This window comes from Borostomias antarcticus (genome assembly GCF_949987555.1).
Source record: "Borostomias antarcticus genome assembly, chromosome: 5".
Taxonomy (NCBI): domain Eukaryota; kingdom Metazoa; phylum Chordata; class Actinopteri; order Stomiiformes; family Stomiidae; genus Borostomias; species Borostomias antarcticus.
In genome coordinates this window covers 8523787-8535914 of record NC_140238.1, presented here as the reverse complement: position 1 = coordinate 8535914, position 12128 = coordinate 8523787, and the positions used below count along the sequence as shown (strand labels likewise).

At 47.3% G+C, this 12128-nt stretch overlaps 1 protein-coding gene across 1 annotated transcript in view; it reads right to left on the bottom strand.

Annotated features, from left to right (window-relative positions):
• The window catches only part of syne2b (spectrin repeat containing, nuclear envelope 2b), a gene marked incomplete at both ends in the record, with an annotated part of 88478 nt that overhangs the window by 30661 nt on the left and 45689 nt on the right, over positions 1-12128 (bottom strand). The window contains 12 exons of the mRNA XM_084438440.1: positions 1036-1137; positions 1809-2003; positions 2126-2281; positions 2477-2614; positions 3315-3429; positions 3531-3646; positions 4902-5021; positions 5434-5682; positions 7282-7454; positions 8971-9097; positions 10232-10333; positions 10581-10709. Coding sequence (XP_084294566.1) covers positions 1036-1137; positions 1809-2003; positions 2126-2281; positions 2477-2614; positions 3315-3429; positions 3531-3646; positions 4902-5021; positions 5434-5682; positions 7282-7454; positions 8971-9097; positions 10232-10333; positions 10581-10709 — 1722 coding nt within the window. The remainder of the gene's footprint in view (positions 1-1035; positions 1138-1808; positions 2004-2125; positions 2282-2476; positions 2615-3314; positions 3430-3530; positions 3647-4901; positions 5022-5433; positions 5683-7281; positions 7455-8970; positions 9098-10231; positions 10334-10580; positions 10710-12128) is intronic.

Here is a 12128-nt window from a genome sequence, read left to right as displayed (position 1 = left end):
TACCCGGGGGGGCCTGGACGAAATTTAAAAAAAAAATGTGTTGCCAATATTAGCTTGTGGGATGTCTAACTAGGGGTTTCCGTGGGTGCTGAATTGATTCCTACCATTAGTTTTGAGTAAAACGACTCCCTGTGTCCTTGAATAAGACATTGAACCCCAAAATCGCTCACGTGAGGCACAATGGCGCAGTACCTAGTACTGCCGTGTCACAGCAAGAAAGTCTCCCTTTCTGTGCGGAATTTGCATGTTCTCCCCCGTGTTTGCAAGGGTTTCCTCCCAAAGAACCCAATACAAAAAATATGCAGAAGAACAGATGGATGGCTTGGATGGCTTGGATGGGAGAAATGCAGGGAACAATTTCCACCGGTTATTCACGAAAAATTGCATGTGTGCTGTGTGCTGCGTCGCCACTCACTGTCTGCAATGTGTGTTTCACGTGCGGCCGAATAAACCCCCGCTCGGGTCCTGTGTTTTTTCATAGCTTGTCCAAAGCGATATAGGCTACTCAAGTAGAAGCCAACGACCAATAGAATAAACTTTTATTTGCAGAGCAAGTGTCACTGTAATGTTGCAGTGTTTTGTATAATGTTTTTGGAGTGGGTTTAGCTCAAATTGACTGATGGGAATCAGTTCAACACCCCAAAAAACCCACCGTAGACACCCTTTCAGTTACATATAAAAAATACCAATATTACGCATTTTCGGCCCGCACAAAAAGTAGGCGGGATTTTATGGCCAGGGAGTCATTTTTACTCAAAACTAATGGTCGATTCAGCACCCCTAAAACCACTAGTTAATATTGCCACATGTTTATTTTTCAATTTTTTTGCCCAAGCCCTCCGGGTACCCCAACTTTGATAGGCTCCTCAGAATTTTCCCAGTGGATTTGGTTTGGAATAAATTGATAGGTGTTAGTAGACCCTATATCAACACATTGGTGAAGAAAGCTATTGGTAAGCATTTTTTTCACAAATGGTTAGAACATTTTCGAAAATGCCCTAACTAGTACTGTAGTTCAACTCCAGTATACTGTACCTTTAGCTGCTGGCTAGTGTCATGGCAGGTAGCCTCGTTAGTCATTCGGTGTATGGCCAACTCGTTAGAAAGGAGGGCTGCATGCAAGTCTTTTAACTGTCTCTGTTGAGTTACACAAACACAAGATGAACTACATTCATTATGCAACCCATCTGCAAAAAGGAGAGTTGGACACTCTGGCCAGGGAGCTGTTTATTTGCAATAAATGAACAATAAATAAAGACTGTAATTCATTTATTGGGAAAAGGTGCTCAGAGGGCACAGACCTCTGCCACTCAATGCATTTCATGGCTCTGTGTGCGGCAACATTGAATGGGTTCAAAATTGGCCCATACTACACCCCTCCACCAAGTTTCGTGAAAAGCGGTCTGGTAGTTTTTACGTAATCCTATTCCAAAAAGTGAATGACTGGCCGTGTTTGGGCAGCTCATGGACCCACCGCGTGATATGGATCCTATCCAAAATTTATTGAGTTCTAAGTTGGCCCATGCTACACCTCTCCACCAAGTTTCCTGAAAATCGGACTGGTAGTTTTTGCGCAATCCTACTAACAAACAAACAAACAAACAAACAAAGCAAGAAATGGCTCGTGGACCTGCCCCAAGATTAGGATACAATTCGGATCTGCGCTGTCCATGGGGCGGATGTAAAAGCAATGACGTAAGACAACATTACAGTTCTTATTGATAAGGGGACAACATTTGAGTTGCCCGATTAAAAGGCACTGCAATACACATACACAGAAGTGAGTGTACAGTAATAGTGGACCTTACCTGGTGCCTGCCTATCTTCTCCTTCTGGGTCTGCAGCTGTCTCTGTCTGCTAGCCAGGCCGGTTTGGAACACCGGCAGGAGTCTACCTAGGTGACCCACACACAGGTGACCTGACTCCGACCCCAGGACACCAGTCACCTCTGACCCCTGAGAGCTCAGCTCATTGGCCAGGGTGTCCAACTCTGCTGACAGGTCCTGGTCAACAACAAACACAAGGACAGTCAATCTACTGTATGCTGAATCTACGCCAACATTTGACAAAGGATCCCTTGAGAGCAGCGTTACACGTGGTCACAGTGCGGTGGGTGTCATCATACCGTGAGCTGCAGCAGCTGGGACGGTGTGTCCCCTTGCGTGGGCCCGGGGGGTGACTCTAGCAGGGTGTTGAGGGAGGAGAGCGACAGGGCCACCCCGCACAGCACATCAAACAGACCCTCGTCCAGCTTCTGATGGGCCCCCTGCGCGGGAACCCCCTGGGGACACACCAGACACATGACTGCATTCACACTATGTCTATGTCAGGGCGCACAATGTTTTACTTTGTAACTTGGTCTAGCTGCTGTTTCATTCAGAGCTACACGACCGCATCGCACTGTCACAGATTCCTCTGGTGGAAGAAGAACATGAGGAGACATACAGTAAGGTACAGTAGGTCCATGACTCCTCACCTGTGACACCAGTATCTCCCTGGCCGCGTGTCCCAGCTCCCTCAGACGACCGGTGTGCGTCTGCAGCTCCTGCGAGCTGAGCGTGCCGGCCACGCCTCCCGCTGCTCCAGCGCCCCAGCTCATAGACGCATCGGTCACCTGCAGAGATGGCCAAAGACCCACACATTGACCCAAACAACTGAAACTCTAGCTCATTATTTAACACTTGTTGATAAATCAAGAAGTGTTGTTTGTCTATGACACTGCATATTAAAGGGTAGCGTGCTATTTTGGACATTTATCCCTATTTGATGTCTGTCTACCATGAACCTGAAACATAGAGACCATAATTTCACAGATCATTCCAGTATTGAGCTCACTGCAGTTTTTATGTAGGCTCTCATTGGGCTACAATGGAAGTCAATGGGGCTTATGTAAATGTCTTGAAAAACTATGATAAAGTGGTTTTCCGAGACGGGAAGCACGCGGTGTAATCTTACCTCTCAGTATGCTCTCCTGTGAAATGTATCGCAATCCTAATGTTATTCAGCCTATAACCTAATAACCTAAATATTATTCAGATTGTGATACATTTCACTGGAGAGCATACTGAGACTGGTAAGATTACACCCTGTGCTTCCCGTCTCAGAAAAGCACATTTATCATAGTTTTGCAACGCATTTACGTATGCCCCATTGATTTCAATTGTAGCCCAGTGAGAGCGTGCATTAAAGCTGCAGCTAGCTCAATACTGGAATAATCAGTGAATTTATGGTCTCTAAGTTTCAGGTTCATGGTAGACAGACCACAAATAGGGCTAAATGTCCCAAATAGCGCACTACCCCTTTAAAGACCTGACCTGTGAGGGCCTCTGCAGGACTGTCTCCTCCAAGGCCAGGAGGCGGCTGTGAAGGTGTGTCCACTTCCTCTGGACGGCCGCCTCCCCTTCCACCTGAGGCTCAGTGGGGGTCAACCTGCAGGACGTGACGAAGATGAGGAAAAACATAAACAGATTTTAAACAACTATATTACTACAGTAATATTGAAGTTTCTTAGATCCGGTGTGTGCTGGTACCGTGCTGGTGTCTGGGTGGGGTCGTCTTGGTCCAGGCTGTAGAGACGTGCCCTGCTGCCCTGCCGAGCGATGGCCTTGGTCAGGCCTCTCTGCTCACTCAGCTCCTGCTCCAACTCCTGGAGGACAGCAGCAACACATCATAGCAGCATGAGAACCATAGTCTTAATGGGTGGATTAGAACCAATAAAGTATAAAATCGATACAACTGGAATTGGAAAGCTAATACGTACAATCAAATAGTGCAGAGGTCGGCAACCTTTACTATGAAAAGAGCCATTTTTGGCCCAAAAATAAATACAAAATCTGACAGGAGCTGCAAAACCTTATAATGAAGGCAGTGTATCTCCTAGATTTGTTTTCAGGCTTGGTGGCATGAAATAACATGATCGAGGCAATAGCCTGGCATGGAGGGAGACCAGTGGTACAGTGTGCACCCGGGGAGGGGGACATACATTTTGTGCGTCAAACATTTCATTTATGCACCAATTTGTACTGGATTAGTATGTATGCTGCTATCTAGCTAGTTAGCTAACTTGAATGCCAACATGACCATTTATTTTAGTGATGAATAGATTCATACATTAGTTATTCATTTCATAAAGCCAGGGAGTCAGTGGAGAGGGGCTAAAGAGCCGTATGCAGCTCCAGAGACGCAGGTTGCAGACCCCTGAAATAGTGTATTACAGTACTGTACCTTCTGCTGTTACTACAGTACTGTACCTTCTGCTGTTACTACAGTACTATACCATCTGCTGTTACTACAGTAATTATACCATCTGTGGTTACTACAGTACTGTACCTTCTGCTGTTACTACAGTACTGTACCTTCTACTGTTATTACATTACTGTACCTTCTGCTGTTACTACAGTACTGTACCTTCTGCTGTTACTACAGTACTGTACCTTCTGCTGTTACTACAGTACTATCCCATCTCCTGTTACTACAGTACTGTACCTTCTACTGTTATTACAGTACTATACCATCTGCTGTTACTACAGTACTGTACCGTCTACTGTTACTACAGTAGTGTACCTTCTGCTGTTACTACATTACTGTACCTTCTACTGTTATTACAGTACTGTACCTTCTGCTGTTACTACAGTACTGTACCTTCTGCTGTTACTACAGTACTGCACCTTCTACTGTTATTACAGTACTGTACCTTCTGCTGTTACTACAGTACTGTACCTTCTGCTGTTACTACAGTACTATACCATCTGCTGTTACTACAGTACTGTACCTTCTGCTGTTACTACAGTACTGTACCTTCTGCTGTTACTACAGTACTGTACCTTCTACTGTTATTACAGTACTGTACCTTCTGCTGTTACTACAGTACTGTACCTTCTGCTGTTACTACAGAACTGTACCTTCTGCTGTTGTAAGCTCCTCTGTCTGGTGAGTTTGCTCTTGGATGAGGAGAGCATCTCCTGAACACTGGCGCTGCGCTTCAGTTTGCGCTCAAGGGGGCGCTCTCTGGGTGGAGAGACCTGCAGATATAGATGGAGGGCAAAGAGGAGATGTTTGAGTAGAATGCTCTAGAATTAGTCAGTGCCTGTCAACATACAGTGTGCAGAGTAAGAGAAGACGTGTATTTCTACCAACTGGCAGATTTTAATGCCATTTAAAGACCAAACTGTGAAAGTGACATGGGAATAAAGACATTTGGGAGGTGCTAATGATCTCTGGATGATGTTCCAATTTAAGAACAATTGTTTGTTTGTGCTCAAGCTTGTTAAACATTGTCAGAAAAAAAGAGCCAAATTGACACCTGTGAGAAACCAAACATCTGCCTCGCTGTCAACAGCTGACAAATCCCTCAGCAGACTCTCAAACAGTCTGCACATTAGCTGCTACCTGCTCGCCAGTGTGTGTGTGTGTGTGTGTGTGTGTGTTCAGTACCTGCTCCACCACGAGTGTGTTTGTGTGTGAGTGCTCCTCGCTCTGTCTCTCTTGCAGCAGCAGTTGGAAGGTGACCAGGCTGATCTTGAGCTGCGCCAGTCTGGAGGAGAGGGCTTCGGCCTCCAGCCGGGCCCCTGTGGACCCCTCCTCCTTGGCCTCATGGTGGGCCCCTGCGGACCCCTCCTCCTCCTGCTGCAGGCCCAGGGCCGACAGGCTGGCCACCTTCTGCTCTATCTCCAGGAACATCTCCTACACACAAAGGGGCAGGTGTACTATCATATTAGCGCCTGATTACCTCCTCTGCTCTGTCAGTAGGTCTCAGCTAGCGTCTGACTCCTGTGACCTCAGTCAGGTGCAGAGCGCCACTAGGCCAGTTGCATAAGCCGCGACTGCTCCAGTCAGGGTCAGTAAGATGTGGGTCATGAGAAAGGGCGTTGACTCGCCCACCGGACAGAGAGGTTTAGCAAAGAGATCTTCTCGCAGAGGCGACCCGTGGATCTATTTGAATATGAGGCCAGAGAGCCATCAGATTATAGTATGTTTTTGTTTGCCCACAAAGTCTGTATTTAAATCGGCCGTGCTACAGGGCCATGCTCTAGCCTCTGAATCTTTAATGGAGGGTCAGGTTACAGTACACTCCCAGGGTCGGCCGTGACTCCCGCCAGGACAATACCTCAATCATCCTAGACTGACATGATAATAGTGACATTGTACAGCCTATTTCATTCAAATAAAAAGTTGCAATCCTTTAATTACTGGCCTTTTCGTTTAGTAAATTGTTTGATACATTGATTTAAAACAAATAACAAGCAAGTCTCATTTCTTTCATATGTCAAAAGCATGACGCGGGAACGGACAGTCGCAGGAATAACAGGGTCACGGTTTTGCCATGGCGCGGCTTTGGCTCTAAACCCATATTGGCTGCGCCATGAAACTGCTCAGTGTTCACATTCAATTTAGTCATGTGACCAGTAATTGCGTGTTCTCTATCTTCATCCTAATTTTTGATTGGCATTTTTTTTCTCAGCCCTAACAAGCTCATAATAGGCGACATATGCTGTACCTATGCTGTACTGTGATGAAATAGATATTTATAAAATCAGAATTCCTTAATATTAGAGCAGGAAATAACGTCAACCCCCTCTTATCAGCTAGATGGTTAGAGCTCTTGATTAGGAGCTGTCTGACACACCTGATCTGTTCCACTTGGCCAGCACCTCTGGAGCAGCCAACACTTCACCCTCAAGATAAATACCAGCACAACACACACATGCCGGCCCTCACTGTCTGTTCAACCTAGCCTCTGTTCAAAAAGTTACACATTTGCTGGCTGGACAGCTGCACTCATTCAGCCCAGCTTCCTGTGTTGACTGGAGCTGAATCAAATGGAACTTCTCCCCTCTGCAGCTGTAAGCAAAGCAGTGATAAAACAGCAGAACTGTTGATGAACTCTGCTCGGTGGGGGATGCACCGGGAACGGTTTGAACTATGGACAACAGAGAAGCAATAAATGAAAAGTTGAGAAAAAGAAAAAGAAAGATTATCACCAAAGCTAATGACTGCCTATAAATCAACAGGACACAATTGTAACTCAAAGTGTTACATCTGGTTTTCTGGTGTCCAGCTCAGCATAGAGAGTGCACAGCAGTATGAGAGGCAGTATTGGAGGCTGTGAGCACAGCAGCATGGTATGTCATGAGTAGGCCTATGTAATCGCTGAGGCTCTTCCCATGAACACCACCATTAACTATAGTGTTTGTGAGAAGAAACTGTACAGTATGATGCACCTTAGAGTTCCTATACAAACACAGACAGTCCCAGGCTTTGGCCCCTGTCTATGAGGCTTACCTGGCATGTGAGGAGCTGCTGCTCGATGCTGTCCTGCATGCTGCCCGCTCTCCCCGGCTCTCCCACGCTGTGCTGGGCTCTCTCCAGCCAGACCTCCAGCTCGGTGGCCCGCTCCCGGCAGGCATGGAGCACCCCCAGGGTGGGGCAGGGCACAGCCCGGACCTGGGGCTCCCCTGGGGCCTGGTACACACACACACACACACACACACACACACACACTATTGAGCCTGAGCCTAACTCTCCCCAGCCGGCACAGACAACCGCAGAGAGAGGAAACGGAGTGCCTCAGCTCCCAGAACAACACACACACACATACACAACACACACACACACTGACAAACACCGGTATGTCTCTCTCGCAGTTGACCTGGATGACGTACCCTGAAAAACCTATCTTCCACACTTCCTACCTACTCTCTTTCTTTCACTCTTATCTTTCTCTGTCTCTCTCCAGGATATTCTGTCTGTTCCACTTTTTTGTCGTTCCCCCGACAGTGCTCCACCCACCTGTGGCTCAACCACTTCCTGGAGCTGTGGCTACAGAGCTCTGACAGAGGAACCAGCAGCTCCAGTGACAGGGACTCATTACACAGAGAGAGGGAGTGAGAGAGAGAGGGGGAGAGAGGGAAAGAGGGAGAGGGACAGAGAGAGAGATAGAGAGAGAGAGAGAGAAAGAGAGAGAAAGAGAGAGAGAGAGAGAGAGGCCCCAGGCAAAAAGGGGGAGGAGCTGAGTCACAGAGGGCTTGGTTACAGTCTGTAACGGCTGACTAGGCACCAAGCACACCAACGCACTGTTAACTCACCCTGCCTCTCTTTTCATGCTGTTCAACCTTTGCCTGGCGTTCATTGTTTCTGTTCTGAGTATAACTTATATAAGTTGTTGTTGTTATATAAGTTAGCGTGCTTGCTGTGCTGTTTCCTTTTCTTCTCCCCGATACTCCCGATCCTGTCTTCCTCTTTCTCATGTGTATTAAATACAATACCCAGGACAGGTACATAGAAATATGCAAAACAATATTGAGAACAAAGTGTGAGTGGAAAGGGCAACAGTCAACAAGGAGTGGTAAAACCAGATGTATGAGTAGATTTAACATACTAATCCCACACAAAACACTCTTCAAACCAGACATTAGTCAGTCTCAGGTAATGCAGTATGTTGTCATTTTAACCATTTTCTATTCATTCATCAAATGATCAATCAGTGCAACTCCCTTTCAACAGGCCCCATCTGAAGATGTACACACCACCCTGCTTGCATGGTTAGAGGGGGGTTAGGACGTTGCCCGGGGCCTGGGTCATCACCGTGCTCAGGCTCGGCTGTGCTTCTTACCAGGGCTGCCGCTGGACGCAGCCCCTCTGGGGCTTCCTTCTGGGCTCTGGGAGTGCTCTGAGGAGGGGTGTGTGTGGTGCTTTGGGGCACTTGGGGTGCTGCTAAGGGGGCGGTAGTCTGTAGGGCTGTTCTGTCAGCAAGGTTAAAGGGGGCGTGTATCTGTGCAGAGGATCCGGTGGGAGGAGCTGGCTGTAGAGGCGCGTCTGCGCTGGGTATGACCTGACCCTCTGGGCCTATCGGAGCTTTCTCAGAGAGCGGAGCCCGGCCACGGGTTTTCTCAGGCGACCTGAGCCCACCGAGCGTGTCCGCACATATGCTATCAGAGGATGTCAGAAGGTGTGTGCCCTCAGTGAGAGTACGTGTGGCTTGTTTGTCTGCTGTGTGTGTGTGCGTTTCGATAGTGTGCGTATCTATAGTGTGTGTCTTCAGCCCCTCAGGGTGGCTGTCATCCCCCCTCCATACAAGCCCCCTCTGTCCCATGAGCTCCTGACACAGAAACAGAGAGACGGGGGGGGGGAGTAGATCATTTTCATGGATTTATTCATATTTTCTTTATATTTTTACCACACAAGGAGTGGCTGTATGTTCACAGAGGTAAAGAGAAAAGGGAAAACATACACTTCAGTACATGCATAAGAAAAGTATTAAGACTAATCACTACAGTATGTTAATATTAATGCAGGTCAGTCAGTGCATTTTCATGGCCAACAGTCACCTTGGTAGTATAAACTTTACTATAACATTTGGTGCTTTAGATTCATATTCAAAATATGAATGGGGGAATCCTAGCTCAAAAAAAAAGATTGTTCTCCACTCCCTCCTGCTTCTATAGGCAGTGACAGAGTAGTTAATTATGTAAACAAACAGCATATTTTGCAAATTACTTATGACTTGGCAGCTTTTTGAAATACAGTGCACAGATGTGTGAGCAAGCACATAGAGCAGTAGACAGAACGGCAGTGGCATTGGCAAGTCATCTCTCAGAGTCTGTTAAGGGTCAATATTCAAAAGATGATCTGATAGCATACATTATAAAACATGACTCAGTGTGATTATTAATATACGATTGGAAATGGAAAGTCTAAAGGATAATTCATGTCTTTTTTTAATCAAGTGATTTCTTAAAATCCTGAAATAGGATAGAGGCCCATGCAAAACCAAACTTTATCCTTTTTTAGACAGAAAAACCATCCACATACTGCAGCCCATCAACAAATTCTTTGTCTTTTCCCCTCCATTGAGAAGGGTCTGCCTTGCTGTAAAACCTTACGGTACCAACAAGTGCTCTGTCAGTCTCAATCCCCCCCCCCCCCATGGCAGACATGCTGACTGTGTATAGGCAGACATGCTACTGTAACTCAGTTGTCCTTCATCATGTAAACATTTAATTTGAATTAAGTTTGAATGTCCGATGTAAACAGTATGCTCATGTTCAGACTGTATACTGCAACCTCTCTGCAGTATCTATTCCTGGAAGTCTTCTGCCATGTAAATGCACTGAAGGTAGAAAGGTTCTAGAAGGGGGTAGGGGGTTCTGATAGTCTAGGTTTAGGACACGACACACCTCTGGGACTTCGGAGAGGGTTTTGTGGAGAGTTTTACAGACGAGGGGGTGTTTACCATGCTCGAGGGCAGTGACTGGGTTCTGACCGTGCCCAGTGGTTTTGATAAAGCTCCGGGGACACTCGCTCCTGAGGGGGCGAGAGAACGCTCCGCTACGTCCTGAAGAGACATGAGGGAGGGTTAGAAGATGTTGGAGCGACCAGCCCAAGATACACAACATCAACACTTCTCACCGTCTATGAGAAAAGCACACATGAACTCAATTTCAATAAAACTGATTTGAATACGGCCATTGGTACATGTCATGTTAAATCGTGTTGTAGCTAGATCACATCCGACTTGGGTTTTGTTATATCATTCAGTGTGTGTTAGGTGCTCTAGCCTGACTGTAGGGGCGTATGGTTACCTGTGTGGCCTGTCCAGTTTGAGGTTGGGTCTGGCCAGTAGGTTCATCCACACTCGGCTGCTCTGTAGCTCCGGTTCCTTTTCCAGCAGCTCCTGCCTCCTCCTCCTCCCCTTCTGCTTCCTCGGGAGCCTGGAGCCAGCGACAACAAACAGTCAGCCAGTAATGCTGATGATTATAACGAGGATTCTCTATAAAGTTTGACAAACACAATACTTTTGGAAAGATTGCTCCACATTGCCCCCCAGAGGAATATCAAAGCAGGGTGTTGATGTGTAAAAGAGAAGATTATGGGTGTGGACGGTGGGTAAAAAGACAGAAAGGTTATTCTTGTGCAGTTTTATTCAAAATAAAAAAGATGGTGTAATGACAGACAAAGCGGAGTTGAAGGTGGAAGGAAAGTGGAAGGAAGAACAGCCAGATGGAAGGGGGAGTGAGGGTGAGCTGGAGACACTGCCTCCCAGTAGTGCAGGTAGCCAGGGGGCAGAGTGACGCTCAGGCAGGCATGCTAGCAGACACCCTGGGAGAGGTGAGGTCAGAGAGCCAGGCGTCAGGGCAGGCCAGGGTGACCGTCTCTTCTCTTTACCTCTGGATCAGTGCTCAGGAATCTCTCCCAGAGCCACCGAAGCATGCCTAATCTTCCTCCTCCTTCTTCTTCTTCTCCTCCTCCTCCTTCTACTCCTCCTCCTTCTTCTTCTCCTCCTCCTTCTACTCCTCTTCCTTCTTCTTCTCCTCCTCCTTCTACTTCTCCTCCGTCTCCTCCTCCTCCTCCTTTTTGTTCTCCTCCTCCACCTCCTCCGCCGCCTTCTTCTCCTTCTCCTCCTCTTCCTTCTTGTTCTTCTTCTTCACCTCCTACTTCTTCTCCTCCTTGTCCTTCTCCTCCTCCTTCTTCTTCTTCTTCTCCTCCTTCTTGTCCTTTTTCCTCTCCTCCTCCTCCTCTTTCTTCTCCTCCCCCTCCTCCTCCTCCTTCTTCTACTCCTCCTTCTTCCCCTCCCCCTTCTTTCTTCTTCTCCCTCCTCGTCCCTCCTCCTTCCTCTGTCTCCTTCTCGTTCTCCTCTCCAGGCTGGGATACACTCAAGGAGCTCTGCTGTACAGAGTCAAGATAAGGACGCATGCACCCGTGCTGAATGACCCGAACACATGCATGTTACCAACAACAAAGACATTCTCAAACATGACAGTATTATGACGCCATGGAAAAAATAGCACTGCAATGATGCATCTACAATGAGTTAAGGTGTCTGCACACTGCCCCAACTAACACCAACCAACAACAACCAACACCAACCAACACCATTGGTTGGGGCAGTGTGCAGGCACCTTTACATGCATGCACGGGAGTCACATAAGGAACATGTAATGTGGAACATGGAGCATGCAAACACGTGAAGTAAAATTGGATGTTTCTTGAGACTACTCACACACCAGGTGCTTTACTGAAGCTCATATGTGATGGACGGGACTCACTTCCGAGGTGTGGGGGGGTGGGGGTGGGGTGGGATTAGTGTTCCCAGTCCTCTCTCTCTCTCTCTCTCTCTCTCTCCTGTCCGC